The sequence below is a fragment of the Balaenoptera ricei genome, chromosome 11 (genome assembly GCF_028023285.1).
Source record: "Balaenoptera ricei isolate mBalRic1 chromosome 11, mBalRic1.hap2, whole genome shotgun sequence".
NCBI lineage: Eukaryota > Metazoa > Chordata > Mammalia > Artiodactyla > Balaenopteridae > Balaenoptera > Balaenoptera ricei.
In genome coordinates, this window is record NC_082649.1 from 65012936 (window position 1) to 65030467 (window position 17532).

At 46.8% G+C, this 17532-nt stretch overlaps 1 protein-coding gene across 2 annotated transcripts in view; it reads right to left on the bottom strand.

Moving 5' to 3' along the window:
- SLC6A20 (solute carrier family 6 member 20) overlaps window positions 1–17532 on the bottom strand; it is a 97939-nt gene that overhangs the window by 9661 nt on the left and 70746 nt on the right. For both annotated transcript variants that reach the window (XM_059939421.1, XM_059939422.1), the window contains exons 4-7: window positions 15626–15853; window positions 11317–11427; window positions 10098–10339; window positions 8673–8835 (exon numbers count right to left, since the gene is read on the bottom strand). In XM_059939421.1, coding sequence (XP_059795404.1) covers window positions 8673–8835; window positions 10098–10339; window positions 11317–11427; window positions 15626–15853 — 744 coding nt within the window. The remainder of the gene's footprint in view (window positions 1–8672; window positions 8836–10097; window positions 10340–11316; window positions 11428–15625; window positions 15854–17532) is intronic.

Consider the following 17532-nt stretch of genomic DNA (forward strand, 5'->3'; position numbering starts at 1 on the left):
CTGTTGTATAAAATAACAATAGCATCCAATTTATCAGTTTAAAAAGAATTAGGGGGCTTCCCTGGTGGCGCAGTGGTTAAGAATCTGCCTGCCAATGCAGGGGACACGGGTTCGAGCCCTGGTCTGGGAAGATCCCACATGCCGCGGAGCGACTAAGCCGTGAGCCACAACTACTGAGCCTGCGCGTCTGGAGCCTGTGCTCCGCGACGGGAGAGGCCGCGACGGTGAGAGGCCCGCGCACCGCGATGAAGAGTGGCCCCCGCTCGCCGCAACTGGAGAAAGCCCTCGCACAGAAATGAAGACCCAACACAGCCAAAAATAAATATAAATTAATTAATTAATTAAAAAAAAATCCGGCTTAAAAAAAAAAAAAAGAGGAACTTCCCTGGTGGCTCAGTGGTTAAGAATTCACCTGCCAATTCAGGGGACACGGGTTCGATCCCTGGTCCGGGAAGATCCCACAAGCCACAGAGCAACTATGCCCGTGCGCCACAACTACTGAGCCCTCGTGCCTAGAGCCCGTGCTCTGCAACAATAAAAGCCACTGCAATGAAAAGCCCGGCCCTCACACCGCAGAGAAAAGTAGCCCCCCACTCACCGCAACCCCGCGCACAGCATCGAAGACCCAATGCAGCCAAAAAAAAAAAAAAAAAAAAAAAAAAAAAATCTGTTAACCTTTAAAAAAATAAAAAGAATTGGACATAAAAGGTATTTACAACAGGAGGGGTGAGTGAAAGTGTCTGAAAGTCCTTGTACTGAACTCAAGGTATAGTTTAACTTTAGACTTTGTTAAATATTCATGGAAAATTCAAGTGGAAAAAAGTCTAAATAAATCAATAACCACACAATTCTTGGGCACTGAGCCAAACTCAAAAATAAGTGAGGAAAATTCCCAGGTGCCAAAAACAAAAAAGAAATTTGAACTGAGAGCAGGAACACAAGCAGGCCTCAGAAGTCATCTGAACAGGATCCAGGCCTTAAAGGCAGGGGCTGAGGTCTGGGGATCTGCTGACACCCTGGTAGGGAGGGTCGTGCCACAGGTCAGTGTAAGCAGGGAGGAAGGAGTAACAAAGTGTTGCCTCATCCATGAAATGACCTGGAATGGCTCCACCTATGAAATCAAGGGGCCAAAAAAACTCCAGGGTACCTTACTGGCAAGCAGAGCTATGGGGCTTTACTGTTCCCTCTTCTTGAAAGGCATTCTCTAGAAGTATTTACATTAAATATAAGAATTAGACAAACATGCCCACTCTCATTTGCACTTCCACTGTGCTAGAAAAAAATTCCTAGGATCCGCAGGTGCCATAAGAGTTACACAGAAAAGTAAAGCAAATATATAGACAAATATGAGAATAAGAGAATTCATCAAGGTTGCTAGATAAAAGACCAACACAAAAACTGTTAGCTTTCTTTTGCAATGAAAACCAGCAATGGTAGAAATTGGGAAATGAACGACACTATTTACAATAGGAACAAAACAATAAGGTTCATAGACATAAAGGTAATCAAAGATCTGCCAGGATTTTGTGGAGAAAATTAGTTGCAGAATATAAAAGAAGACTTCAGTGAATGATGAGAAAAAGCCTGTTCCTAAATCAGAAGTCACAGTTGAAAAAATATTGATTGTTCCCAAATTACATTATAGTCAGTGCAATTCTAATAAAAGTTAAAGGGATTTCCCACCCCCCAGTGGAACTTGTCAAATTGACCTGAAAATTAATGTGAAAAATAAAGGTCCTAGGGACTTCCCTGGTGGCACAGGGGATAAGACTCCACACTCCCAATGCACGGGGCCTGGGTTCTATCCCTGGTCAGGGAACTAGATCCCACATGCATGCCACAACCAAGAAGCACGTGAGCCTTAACTAAGGAGCCCACGTGCTGCAACTAAGGAGCCTGCCTGCCTCAACTAAGAGCTGGTGCAACCAAATAAATATTTTTTTAAAAAAGTCCTAGGGCTTCCCTGGTGGCGCAGTGGTTGAGAATCTGCCTGCTAATGCAGGGGACACGGGTTCGAGCCCTGGTCTGGGAAGATCCCACATGCCACGGAGCAGCTGGGCCCGTGAGCCACAACTACTGAGCCTGCGCGTCTGGAGCCTGTGCCCCGCAACGGGAGGGGCCGCGATAGTGAAAGGCCCGCGCACCGCGATGAAGAGCGGTCCCCGCACCGCGATGAAGAGTGGCCCCCACTTGCCTCAACTAGAGAAAGCCCTCGCACGAACCGAAGACCCAGCACAGCCAAAAATAAATAAATAAATAAAAATAAAAGTAGCTATAAAATTAAAAAAAAAAAAAAAAGTCCTAGAATAATGTTGCTAAAATGGCCACACTACGCAAAGCAATCTACAGATTTAATGAGATCCTTATCAAATTATGCATGGCATTTTTCACAGACCAGAACAAATAATCCTTTATATGGAACCAAAAAAGACTCAGAATTGCCAAAGCAATCCTGAGGAAAAAGAACACAGCAGGAGACATAACCCTCCCAGACTTCAGAAAATACTAAGCTACAGTAAAGAAAACTGTCATGGTCACGAAAACAGACATATGGATCAATGGAACAGAATAGAGAGGCCAGAAATAAACCTACACACCTATGGTCAATTAATCTTCAACAAAGAAAGCAAGAACTTACAATGGAGAAAAGACAGTCTTTTCAGCAAGTAGCATTGGAAGCTGAACAGCCGCAAATAAAGTTAGAACACACCCTCACACCATACACAAAAATAAGCTCAAAAAGGATTAAAGTCTTAAACACAAGATATGACACCATAAAACCCCAGAAGAGAACATAGGCAAAACATTCTCTGACATAAATCATACCGTTTTCTTAGGTCAGACTCAAGGCAACAGAAATAAAAGCAAACCTACCAATGGACCCAATCAAACATAAAGCTTTTGCACATCGAAGGAAACCATGAACAAAAAGACAACTACGGACTAGGAGAAAATATTTCAAAATGATGCAACCTACAAGGGCTAAATTTCAAAAATATACCAACAGCATGTACAACTCAACAATAAATCAACCCAATCAAAAAAATGGAAAAAAGACCTAAAACAACACTTCTCCAAAAATATATATATATATGGCCAAAAGGCACAAGGAAATAGTTCAACATATATAATTATGACACAAATACAAATCAAAACTACAACAAGTTGTAACCTCACAGCAGTAGGAAAGACAATCAGCCTGGTCAAAAAAACCCAAAAAGTCTACATACAATAAATACGGGACAGTGTCTGGAGAACAAGGAACCCCTGTTAGCGGGAAGGTAAATTGGTAACAGCACAATGGACAGCAGTAGGGAAGGTCCTTAAATATTGAAAAATAGAGCTCCCATAAGGTCCAGCAATGCCACTCCTGGGCAAATATCTGGAGAAAACCATCCTTCGAACACACACATGGACCCCAACAGTCGTTGAGGTAAGATTTACAATAGCCGAGGCATCGAAACTACCGAAATGTCCATCGAGTTGAATGAATGGATAAAGAAAACGCCATACGTGTCACAGTGGACTATTAGCGAGAAAACAGAACAAAATCATGCCATTTGCAGCAACATGGATCAGGAGGTGATCTAACTAAGTCCAATAAGTCAGAGTAAGACAAATGTATGATATCACTTACAGGTGGAATCTAAAAAAGGATACAGATGAACTAATTGACAAAACAAAAACAGACTCATAGCCTTAGATAAGTAATTTAGAATTACCAAAGGGGGAAGTTGCAGAGGGGGGAGAGAGAAATTAGGAGGTTGGGATTAATGCATACACACTAATATATATGTATATATATAATTGTAAAATAGATAATCAATGAGCACCTACTGGAGAGCACAGGGACCTCTACTCAACACTCAGTAATAACCTATGTGGGAAAAGAATCCGAAAGAGAATAGGTTCTTGTATATGTATAACTGAATCAAGCTGCTGTAAAACTCAAACACAGCATTGTAAATCAACCATACTCTAATAGAAAATAAAAAATAAATTAAAAAAAAAATGCAGACTATATTGCCCTGAGGCCTCGGTGACCAGGACTGGTGTGACATTCTTGGAGCCTGAGCAGGCCTGGGATCCAAGGCTGGGCTGTCACGGGGCTGAGGGAGCTGGGGAGGATGTGCCAGCAAACGAGCCCCCCCCACCCCTTGTATCTGTGGTGCCTGGTTCCCTCTGCATGGGACCACAATCTCTGGATCCAGACGGGTCCTCCTACTGCTGAAGCAAGCCTAGTGCACCCAAAAGATGGTGGACCCGCTGGGAGGGAAGAGCTGTGAAAAGACACCGGATCTCCACGGCTCCTGCTGGTGGTGTTCCCACCTCCAGCCTCCTTCCTTAGAGACGCCCCACCTACGAACCACAGCACCATCAGCATAGCACTACTGTAGGGACTGGGACTCAGTCTGCAGGGTGAGGGGGGTGGGAAGTATCCAGACACAGGACCTTGGGGTTTTCTTCGGGCATTTTCCATGTAATTTACAACCCAGAACATGGCTTTCTCTAAGCCTGTGGTTGCCCGAGTTACCAGAGTGGGGGCATGAAGAAATGCTGCCGCCTTGTGGCCGCTTCTCATAACAACATCCTTAAAACGCTGCTCATGGTCACTTAATATTCACAAGGCCTGCCGGGCACTAAATGATCACTGCTCTCAAGAAATGTCCTGTTGTAGGTAACGGAAAAAGAATTCAAAACAGGGCCGACTTTCAAGAAAACAATTTCAAGAGATTAACTTTACTCACCCTGTTGTGTTTTTTTGTTTGTTTGTTTTAAAGCACGTGAAAAGATGTTCAACGTCGCCAACGAGTAGAAAAATGGAAATCAAAATGACAACGAGTTATCCCCTGGCACCAATCATCAAAAATTCTCCAAAGAATAAATGCAGCAGAGGACGTGGAGAAAGGGGAACCCAACAATGCTGTTGGGAGGAAGGTAAATTGGTAATACCCACAATGAAGAGCAGTAGGGAAGGTCCTTAAAAATTGAAAAATAGAGCTCCCATAAGATCCAGCAATCCCACTCCTGGGCAAATATCCAGAGAAAACCATCCTTCGAGTACACACATGCACCCCAGTGGTCATCGCAGTAAGATTTACGATAGCCGAGGCATCAAAACTACCGAAAATCCACCGAGATGAATGAATGGATAAACAAGATGTGCTGCATATACACAGTGGACTATTAGCCAGAAAACACAATGAAATCATGCCATTTGCAGCAACATGGATGGATCAGGAGATGATCTCACTAGGTCCAGTAACTCAGACACAGTAAGACAAATATGATATCACTTACACCTGGAATCTAAAAACAGATACAAATGAAATAATTGACAAAACAAAAACAGACTCACAGCCTTAGAAAAGAAATTTAGAGTTGCCAAAGGGGGAAGTTGCAGAGGGGGGAGAGAGAAATTAGGAGGTTGGGATTAACACATACACACTAATATATATATACATATATATGTATATATGTATGTATAAAAATAGATAACCAATGAGGACCTACTGGAGAGCACAGGGACCTCTATTCAACACTCAGTAATAACCTATGTGGGAAAAGAATCTGAAAGAGAACAGGTACATGTATAACTAAATCAAGCTGCTGTAAAACTCAAACACAGCATTGTAAATCAAGCATACTCCAACCGAAAGTAAAAATTAAATTTAAAAAAAAAAAGAGGAAAAAAATGCCTACTATATTGCCCTGAGGCCTCGGTGACCTGGGCTGGTGTCACATCCCTGGAGCCTGAGCAGGATTGGGTCCCAAGGCTGGAGTATGCTGGGGCTGAGGGAGCTGGGTGGGAGGATGTGCCGGCAAAAGAGCCCCCCCTGGGACCTGCAGTGCCTGGTCCCCTCTGCATGGGACTACAATCTCCAGATCCAGGCAGGTCCTCCTACAGCTGAAGCAAGCCTAGTGCACCCAAAGGACGGTGGACCCTCCTGGGTAGGAAGAGCTTTGAAAAGTCACCTGGTCTCCATGGGTTTGGTGGTGGGGTTCCCACCTCTAGCCTCGTTCCTTAGAGGCGCCCCCTCTACGTACCACAGCACCATCTGCATAGCACTTTTGCAGGGGTTGGGGATCAGTCTGTGGGGTGAGGGGATGAAGTAACGAGATGAGACGTAAGCCCTCGGGGTTTTCTTCGGGCATTGTCCATGTAATTTACAACCCAGGAATACGACTTTCTCTAAGGCTCTGGTTGCCGGAGTTACCAGAGTGGGGCATGAAGAAATGCTGCCGCCTTGTGGCCGTTTCTCATAACATCCTTAAAAGGGGGCTTATGGGCACTTAATATTCACAGGGCCTGCTGGGCAGTAAATGACCCCTGGTCTAAAGAAATATCCTGTTGTAGGTAACAGAAAAAGAATTCAAAACAGGGCCGACTTTCAAGAAGCCAATTTCAAGAGTTTAGCTTTACTCACACTGTTTAAAAAAAAAAAAAAAAAGCACAGGGATAGATATTCAACATCGCTAATTATTAGAGAAATGCAAATCAAAACTTGGACAAGGTATTATCTCGCACCAGTCAGAATGGCCATCAGCAAACGTCCACAAAGAATAAATGCAGAATAGGGTGTGGAGAAAAGGGAAGCTGCCTACACGCTGCTGGTGGGAATGGAAATTTGTGACAGCCACTATGGCGAACAATCTGCAGCTTCTTTAAAAAACTAAAAATAGAGCTACCATATGATCCTGCAATCCCAGTCATGGGCGTAATCCCAGAGAACACCATCATTCGGAAAGACACATGCACCCCAACCTTTATTGCAGCACTGTTTACAACAGCCAAGACATGGAAGCAACCAAAATGTCCATCGACAGAGGAATGGATACAAAAGATGTGGTGAATATATACGATGGAATATTACTCAGCCATAAAAAATGAAATAGTGCCATTTGCAGCAACAAGGATGGACCTAGAGATGATCATACTAAATGAAGTAAGTCAGACAGATAACGACAAATATCATGACATAATTTACAGGTGGAATCTGAAAATTGATACAAATGTACCAATTTACAAAACAGAAAGACTCTCAGATTTAGAAAAGAAACTTACAGTTACCAAACGGGAAAAGTGGGGTGGAGGAGGTATAACTTGGGAGGTTGGGATTAACATATACACACTAATATATATAAAAGAGATACCAACAAAGACCTACTCTATAGCACAGGGAATTCTACTCAACACCCTTTAATAATGTATAGGGGAAAAGAATCTGAAGAAGAATAGATCTATGTCTATGTATAACTGAATCAGGTTGCTGGATGTCTAAAACAAACACAAGAGTGTATATCAACTATACTCCAATATAAAATAAAATTAAATTCAACAAAGTTTGAAAAACTAAAGTATGACAGAAATGAACTTATCTATGAAAGAACAAAAGACATACATAGAGAATAGACTTGTGGTTGCCTAGGGGGGTGGGGGGAGGGTTTGATTGGGGGTTTCGGACCTGCAGATGGAAACTATACATATAGAATGGATAAACCAGAAGGTAGTATTCTACAGCACAGGGAACTACGTTCAATATCCTGTAATACCCCATAACGGAAAAGAATATGAAAAAGAATATAAACGTATAACTGACTCACTTTGATGTATATAAGAAAGTAACACAATACTTCAATTGTTAAAAAAAAAAAAGTTGCCAGCATAGCAAATATAATTCTGTAAAATATAAATAAAGGTGATTTTAGTAGCAAAAGTTTTGTGGAAAAACCCAAATGTCTATCAGTAAGGGAATCCCTAGGGAATTCCCTGGTTGTCCAGTGGTTAGGACTCCGGGCTTCCACTGCCGCTGGCCTGGGTCCAGTAAACTGTAGGATATTTGAATGATGGAATAAAATGTAGCTCTTACAATGAATGAATGGGAGTCCATATGTATCACCAGAGACAAGTCTCAAAAATGAAATGTTGAATGAGAAAGATATCTCCCAGGACCTCTTATTTCTAGTTAAAAACTGTGAAGCAAAACAACAATATAACTCATAAATATATACGGGTAATAAGGACGTCAAAATGAAGGTTCTGGCCTCTGGGGAGTAGTGAAAGCTTTGCGGACAGTAACAAAGGGGATTTTACCTTTATCTCTGAAATGTTTTCTTTTACATCAAAAAAATCTGAGCCCAAAATGACAAAATATTTACAATTTTTCATTCTGAGAGATGGATAGATGTGTGTTTGTTATATTATTCTTTATACTTTCCTCTATTTTTAAATTTTAAAAAGAGAAAATTTAAAGGAAGAAAGGACACAGGGAACCCAAAGGAACTGTGTAGAGACTGGGATTCCCGTGCAGCACTTGGGGAGACTAGTGGGCAGAGTTCTCATCCTCTAAGAGGCAGAAGGAAGATAGATAGATAGATAGATAGATAGATAGATAGATAGATAGATAGATAGAGTTGTTGTTGTTTTGGTTTTTTTGTTTGTTTGTTTTCACACCACACACAGCATGTGGGATCTTAGTTCCCCGACCAGGGATCAAACCCGTGGCCCCTGCATTGAAAGCGTGGAGTCTTAACCACTGGATCGCCAGGGAAGTCCCGAGTTTTCCCTGATTTTCACGGGATGTGCATACCCCTCAAGTTGCACTTTCTCTAGAGCAGCTCCCAGAGGGCCCTGTGAAGCGTGTGGGGAGAAGCAAGCCGAGAAACCTTACCGTTTCCAGCTCCGATTCCAAGCTGCAGTTTTTAATCTGTGGGAACACCTCGCTGTACTTGCTGGGGTAGGCAGACGCCAGGTAACTTTTCACCTCCTCCAGGTTGCTGACTGTCAAAAAGCCATCTTCAAGGTCGAAAGAATTGGTCAGCAGCAGAATCACCCTGCAGAGCAGAGCAGCTGATTGACCTTTGCTGATTACAAAGGCCGCTGTCACCAAACCCTCTGCCTCTTCTGATTAGGTGAGGTCGCTCCAACAAAGGGAATCTGTTGACTGGTGAGCTTTTAAAGGGCAGGGTGATTGTGAACGGCTTTGAAGAAGCCTCAGATAGGAACAGTGATGATCAAAGGAACCAAACCCACGCAGCTGGGCTATTTTAACCTCTGGACCAACATTGTCTGACAGAACTTCCTGTGATGATTGGTATGTTCTCCATCACTGCTGTCCAATATGGTACCCACTAGCCACATGTGGCAACTGAGTACTCGAATGAGGCTAGTGCAACTGAGGAACTGATTTAAAAGAATTTACATTGAAATGGAAACCAATTTAAATCAAAATTTAAATCAATTTAAAATTTTAGTTAATTTTTTTGAACTTATTTATTTTATTTTTGGCTGCACTGGGTCTTCATTGCTCCACGCGGGCTTTCTCTAGTTGCGGTGAGCGGGGGCTACTCTTCGTTGCAGTGCACGGGCTTCTCATTGCAGTGGCTTCTCTTGTTGCGGTGCATGGGCTCTAGGCGCGCGGGCTTCAGTAGTTGTGGCTCACGGGCTTAGTAGTTGTGGCTCGCGGGCTCTAGATTGCAGGCTCAGTAGTTGTGGCGCACAGGCTTAGTTGCTCCGTGGCATTTGGGATCTTCCCGGACCAGGGCTCGAACCCGTGTCCCCTGCATTGGCAGGCAGATTCTCAACCACTGCACCACCAGGGAAGTCCCCCAAATTTTAGTTAATTTTAAATCAATTTACATTTCAATGTTTACACTAGCACCTTGTGGCTAGTGACTACTGTATTGGACAGCACACCTTCTGGATGATGTTTCTTATATTTTGGGTAAGGGGCAGCAGAAAGTAGATCCTGCAATCTCCATGACTCAGCTGGAGAGCTCTTGGTTACTTCTGAGGTGGGGAGATGGGGCAGAAGAAACTAAGGTTTATCTGTTGAATGCCCTATTGGTGCTAAGTGCTTTGCATACACAAAACTGCCCTCATCCCTTCAGGCAGACGCCGACTTGCCTCATGCTCATCAGCTGCTGGTGGTTCTGATTTGAACCCTGGATTGAGGACAGCAAAGCCTGTGCCCTTTGCCCCACACCCCTTGAATTCTGGTGCCTGCCTCCTCCCAGGGACCCTTTCAGCTCGGGCCTTTGGAGGTTCACTGCCCCGCCCCTTGAGGCCTGGGGCCCACCGTATGGCCCAGGCTTACTTGTTCAAGCAGCTTTCGTAGTTGAAGGTGGCCTTGAAGCCGTAGATGGAGAAGGTGACGACGCTGGCAAAGATGGAGGTGGAGCTGTTGATGATGGACACGATGACGGTGTGCTTCTGGCAGTCGTTGCAGGGCTCGTTGTAGCTGGCGAAGGCGATGAGGCTGCCGAACCCCAAGCCGAGCGAGAAGAAGATCTGGGTGGCTGCGTTGATCCAGGCCTTGGGGTTGGCCAGCTGCTCCATCTGGAAAGCCAGCGGGGACAGCGCTGGAGAGCCCCGGGTGGGAATCCCAGGCTCTCAGGTCAGCAGGGGGCAGGAGGCCCGGAGAGGGGAAGGAACTTGCCCGTGGCACACAGCCAGCCAGAGGCAGGCCTGGGCCCCGAACCCAGCTCTCCTGGCCCCATGCGTGCCCAGCCCGGTCCTCAGCAGATAAAACGCATCCTCATGTCCTACCCTCCACTGCCTCTTACCCACAGGAGGTGTGCAATTGAAAAGTGTAGGGTAAAATAACTTTTAAAGGTTTTGAGCCCCTGATCCATGACCCAGGCACTGCACGGGTCTGGGCCTCCAGAAATGGCAGTGCTGGTGTCTAGGTCTGGGTTGTACCCCAGCACTAATATTAGGGGGCATTTGGAAGGTGATGGGGGCACTAATGGGGGGGTGCTGCCAAAGTCATTTTGTTTCCAGGGACCAGATTTGCTAAATGAATAACTTGCCCTGCCCCAAAGGCAATGGTGGCCTCCCTTGATTAGCATCAGCTATGGGGTGACTGGGGAGCGGGGTGCCTGGGACCGGATCACGGAGAGCCCTGCGGAGTATGGAGGCACCGCTGTCGGGAGCGGGGCGCGTGGAGGTGCGAGCAGGAGGGTGAGCTGACTGGCGTGACGCTCCTGGTAAACAACTTGGTGCACAGGCTGGAGGGAGGGTTTGGGGTGAGACTGGGGTGAAGGCCAGATGTGGGGCTGGGGTAGCAGTCGGTTGGGGGCAGTGAGGACGAAGAGGAGGGTGGACGGAAGACTTAATGCCCCAGAATTAGCAGGGCAAAGGGACTGCCTGTCTGAGGACGGAATCCACGCCCCTCCACTGCCTGGCGGGCTCACACCCACCTTCCCCGGGTCCACTACTGTTCCCCCCACCCTTGGTCTTCCCCCTTCCACCCATCCTGGAAGGTGGCAGGATGCATGGGGGTGCCCTCGGGACCCCTCCCCTCCAGCCCATACCTTGGGAGTGAACATGTATGCCAGGCCGTTGGTGGCTCCGTGGAGCGTGAGGCCCCTGACCAGGTAGATCATGAGCACGCAGTAGGGCAGCAACGCAGTGAAGTACACCACCTGCGGGCACCAGAGGGCAGAGTCAGCCTCCTGGAGATGCAGTGACTACAGGGCCCTTTTGCCCAGGGCAGACCCGCCGTCCCCCTGAAACACCATGGCACTGTCTTGGCTGTTCGGGCTACTGATAGCTGGAAAGGTATCGAGATTCTTGGTCAGGCACAGGTTCCGAGTTTGGGAAACTGGGTGGTGGGAGGTGGATGCCCACGTGTGTGACCACCAGGAAATCTCTTATTTAGTGGAGACGAGGGAACAGGTCCTAGAGACCTCTGTCCTCCACCCTCCCTTCAACCCGAACCTCTTCCAGAAAGGATTTGAGGCAGCCCACAAAAATACATAATCACATCAACATTTTAAAACTGCTAGATAAAGATATCTGTGTAAAAAGAAAATGTGGGCAATCCAGTAAGATAAGCCCAAAGAAAAAGGCAGCCCACAGAATAGGTGTGTGAGGTGCTACCCAGTTTCTGAGCCAGATTGATCTCTGAGCTTCCTCGTGGCCCAAGCAAAGCAGGAAGCACAATCGCTTACAAGATTTATATTGTCTCTGAAAGGAAAAAAGAAGTCCAAGAGGTTGGAGGAATGTCAGGTATCCCCAGGACTGGGGCCTGAGAGAAGCTTAGCCATGGGTGCCATAAAGGAAAAGTCTTGACACTGGTGTCCCTATAATAAATACAATAGAAATTCAGTGATTTTTTATGAAAGGCCTCACTTCCAGAGGCTTTAAAATTGCACATCAATGGAATTTTTTGTGCACCAAAACCTTTCCCTGCTGACATACGTCATGGGTTCAGTAATGTTTTATCTTTGGTTTTCATGGTGGATTTAGAAGTAGCCTCTCATATTCTGGGTAATTTTAACTTTTACAAAGCCTTACAATAGGGACCTTCAAGTGCATGGATGCCCATCTAGGACTGGAATTTCTTTTCTGTATATCAACTCGTATGTGCACAAGAGCCCCATATATAAAGCAATGAAATACTTTGCAAGTTTTTTTGTTCGTTTGTTTTTGGTGAGAGCAGTTCCCTTAATGTTTACACCCTCCTATGAGAAATATAGCTGGTGACCCAAGTCCAGATGAGCCTGAGTTGCACCTGGCCCTCCATTCCCACTGAGGTGTGGCACCCATCTTCCCATAAATTTCCAAGGCCACCAGAGTGGTGCTCTGTCCCCTCTCACCCTGGGAATGGCAGGCAGAAGCGGGGTGTGTCTACTATGATTGCTTCTTAACTGAAAATATTGTACTTGAGATGAGTAATAAATCCACCTGAGATTACAAGAAGATAAGCCAGGTCTGAGGTGGAAATGGATCGGTGGAAAGAGAGGGCATCCGGCGAGTGAGCTGAAGGAAATCAAGAGACAACAGGGGAGGGGTGACCCATGTCCATAACCACTGGACACTTAGAGGACACTTAGAGCAAGCCCTTGGAATCTCCCCCCGTCCCCTCAGGTGAACAAGTTTCCCGGAAGGCTCTCTGGAGTCGAGACCAGGCTGGCTCACTTCTCCCCCATCAGGGAAGCTGGCAGGATTGCTGGACACATGATCCAGCCTCAACTATTGGGAAAAACCATTTCTAAATAATCTGAAAAAAAAATCTTGGAGGGGTAAAAAGCAGATTCCAGCAGAGAAGGCCAGGATATGGCACACAGTCTTTAACAAAATTAATCCCCGTAAATAGAGCTGTTGGAGCTCATACAACTCAACAACAACAACAAAACACAACCCAATCCAAAAACGGGCAGAAGACCTAAATAGACATTTCTCCAAAGAAGACATACAGATGGCCAAGAGGCACATGAAAAGATGCTCAACATTGCTAATCATTAGAGAAATGCAAATCAAAACTGCAATGAGGTACCACCTCACACTGGTCAGAATGGCCATCATTAAAAAGTCTACAAATAACAAATGCTGGAGAGGGTGTGGAGGAAAGGGAACCCTCCTACACTGTTGGTGGGAATGTAAGTTGGTGCAGCCACTATGGAAAACTAGTGTGGAAGTTCCTCAGAAAACTAAAATAGAGTTGCCATGTGATCCAGCAATCCCACTCCTGGGCATATATCCAGACAAAATTATAATTCAAAAAGCTACATGCACCCCTATGTTCACAGCGGCACTGTTTGCAATGCCCAAGACATGGAAACAACCTAAATGTCCATCGACAGATGAATGGGTAAAGAAGATGTGGTATATGTAAACAATGGACTATTACTCAGCCATAAAAAGAATGAAATAATGCCATCTGCAGCAACATGGATGGACCTAGAGATGATCATACTAAGTGAAGTATGTCAGAAAGAGAAGGACAAATACCATATGATCTCACTTACATGTGGAATCCAAAATATGACACAAATGAACTTATCTACAAAACAGAAAGAGACTCACAGACATAGAGAACAGGGGAGGGTTGGATTGGGAGTTTGGGATTAGCAGTTGCAAACTATTATATATAGGATCAATAAACAACAAGGTCCTATTGTATAGTACAGGGAACTATATTAAATATCCTGTAATAAACCATAATGGAAAAGAATATGAAAAAGAATATATATAAATGAATCACTTTGCTATACCCCGGAAACTAACACAACATTGTACATCAGCTATACTTCAATTTAAAAAAATAACTAAAGAGAGCTGTTGGGACACTTCTATCATGGAGAGAGGTGTGGCTTAAGCAGAGGAAATAGACACTAAGAATGAGTAAGTTTTCATGGCATGACATGTCCTCATCTAACAAGTTTCTAAATGATCTGGAAAAGGGATGGCCTCATTAAATCTCCAAGTTTGCAGATATTGCCCTCGGATCTTTTGGATCATGGTCATGATAATCTGGCATAGACCAATTGAAGAACTTTTTTTTATGAGCATAAACTATCGGGAAGCTTCAAGACGGGACAGAGTGAGTTGCTGCAGACTCGAAGCTTTCCCCAGGAAGATTCACTAGTCCCTCGGCTCGGCGGTGAGATGGGGTGTTGTTAGGGCTAAGACGCTGGCCACCACAAGGTCTCGGGAACCAGAAGATGTCCTACTAGGCGTGGTACTGGGGCATCACAGGACACCTAAAATACCGCGGGTAGTTCTGGTCTTGATGCCTCAAGAAACACATGGTGGGGCTAGAGAAGGCAACTCAGATGGCCAAGAGGATGAGGACAGGTGGATTCTTGGGACCTTCAGAAGGGAAAAGCTGCGGGATTAAGTCATGAAAAGTGTCGGCAAACAGGAGGTGACTCACCAAACCGAGATGATGGGGAGTTTCTGGAGCAAAGCTGGGTCTGCCTGGCTCCGCCCTCACTACTTGGTGCCCTTGGGCGGGACTTTACCTCTCTAAGCCTCAGGCGAGTGGGACGGTGAGATCTACCACGAAGGACTGAAGATTGAAACAATGTGCATGTCTAACCCAGGGTGAGAGGAGTGACTGAGTATGAGCAGGGCACACGGGGGGTTCAGAGCGCCTGCTGCAGCTTGAGAGAGACGGAAGATGAGGGAAACTCTCCAGGAAAACTTTCTACGTGGAGCAGATTAAAGAAGTGTCTCAGCCCCAGCAGGAGTATAAACCTGGGGACACACCGAAGAGAAAAGGTTTCTACATCAGGCCCGACAGCTCTGGAGGGTCACTGAAAGCAGCTTAGACCAAAGCTGAGTTCTGAAACTCGGCTGCACACCAGCATCACCTGGAGAGCTTTTAAAATCCCAGTGCGCAGGGGGCACCTCACAATGATCATTCTGGAACCTCTGACGGTAGGACTGAGACAGCAGAGTTTTAAAAGCTCTCCAGGTGGTACCACTATGCAGCTAGGGTCAAGAGTCGAGGGTGTCTTGGGGACATCTGCCAACGTGAAAAGTTTTCAAAGCAAGGAAAACTCTGTTTAGTTGCTTGGCACCCCTTGGGTGGTACGGGTTTGGGGCTGGGACAGAAATGCTCATCGTTTTAGGAAATGGGAAAGTCCTCATTTCGAGATTTAGGGTTGTGACTTCGAGCACCGCTGGCCATCTCTAGAGTCACTAGCAGGTGACTCGTGCCAGCATCCCTGTCCTCGCCCTCCCCCCCCAGCGCAGCTTCTCGCCATTGTCCGGGGCCGGGGCTGACCCCCCACCCCGCCACCAACACACACACACACACACACACACACACACACACACACACACACACACACCGTGCCGCCGTCACACACACACACCGTGCCCCCGTCCCACCTTGCCGGTGGACTCCGTGCCCCGCAGGATGCACAAGTACACCAGGAGCCAGGCCAGGATGAGGCACAGTGCCGGCTCCCACTGCACCGCCCCGCTCTCCTGGATGGACGGCGAGATGTTGAGGGTTTTCCGGTACCAGAAGTACTGCGTCGAGGAAGCCTTCTCACACTCCTCATCGTAGCCCGTACGGTTACCATTCAGTGGGCACACGGACCACGGCAGGGGATCCTTTGGGATCAAGACAAACGTTATACACAGAGGTGAGGACTGAGGCCAAAGGTCGGGGTGGGGAGGACGGGAGGTGGCCCTGAGAGGAGGCTCCTGGAAGAGGACGCTGGTCCCCAAAGGGCAGGCGGCTGAAGCCCCTGAAGGCAGACAGGGAATCGAGGGGTTTGTCACGGGCACGGATGGGGCTTGGGCAGAGGGGTCAGGCAGGGAGGGGCTCCACACTCCCAATCTACCGAATTCTACAGTGGGTCTGAGAGACCAAATCAAAGGGACAATGGCCAGACCATCTTTGACAAACGAACTCTGACCCACAACTTCTGCAGCCACCAGCCCAGGAACCCAAACCACAATTCCTGCAGTAATCAGCCCAGAGTGGACACGACTCGGTCACCGGCTGCAGCTTTCCAAACTTGTGTTCCCTCTAACTCAGGACCAAGTGGAAAAAGCCAAATACGCTCCCCTAACCAATCACACAGCTACAGTTTCCATGCCAGCATGCTCCAATCAGGGCACACCTGCAGCCTTCCGTTTCCCACTAGCACGATTTCCCGCTCCTCTGCCTGTCCTGCCTGGAGTTTCTGCCAAATACGAGTGAAGGTGCTGACCTCCTGCTAACGAGCTCCGGATAGACAGCCTCTGCTTGCTCTCATTTGGGTGGTCTGTTTATTTCCACAAGCCCCTAGCGAGTCCTAGCATGAATAAGACTTGGGTCTTGCCCTCACTAACTGGTGGTGGAGACAGGCGTTTCCTACAACGGGCACTGGGTTTGGAAGTTAGAGGGGGACGCAGTTCAGCCCCACCACAGCCGTCTTCTGCATCTAAGACAGAGACAACCCAGCACTGATGACTTCCTTTGAGCCTGAGTCAGGCTACACCCGTAGCAGTTCCACTCCTGGACTTTGTAGATAGAGCCAGTAAGAGCCTCTTCTGCTTCAGCTAGTTTGAACAGGGCTCTCTGTCACTTAGAAACCAAAGAGCCTACATGGTGCATGTACAATGAACACGACCCAAGGCCAAGAGCTAAAGAGAAGCTCTGAGCTGAGTGGGGGAGGGTGTTAGGTAGATTCTGGCTTGGAGGGGGAAGGGGGTCCCACCTCTGCTCTGCCAAGACCAGCCCCTTGTTGATCAGATTTCATTAGACAAAAACTCTCCACTGACAGAAGCAACTCTAACCCCATTGGGTTCAATCCCTATATTTCACAGAAAACAGAAATGAGACCCAACGGCATCACTACCTGATGGGCCAGGGCCACTCTGCCTGTGAGTAGCTAGAGCCCAGGTCTGTCACCTGGAAAGTGCTTGGGACCCATGCTGGTAGGACCCCTGGCAGCAACAGGGGGCCCCTCACCCGCTAGAATATAAGAGCTGGTTTCTAGCTTCGACCTCAAATATTTCCAAAGGCAACCACCAGCAATTCCTCCTCTCGAGAGGTGGCATCCACTGCCCCTCCCTGTGAACCTGGGCTGACCTGTGTCTTGCTTTGATCAACAGAATGCAGTGGAGTGAAGCTGTGTGACTTCCTGGCCTTGGCATCCCAAGGCCTTGCAACTGTTACTTTCACCCTCTTGGAAACCAGCTGCCCTGTACAGACACTCGGGCTTGACGGCTGAGCGAGGCGGACTCGTGGAAAGAATGGCCACGTGGAGTGAACTGAGGTGTCTGGCGACAGCCAGCACCGA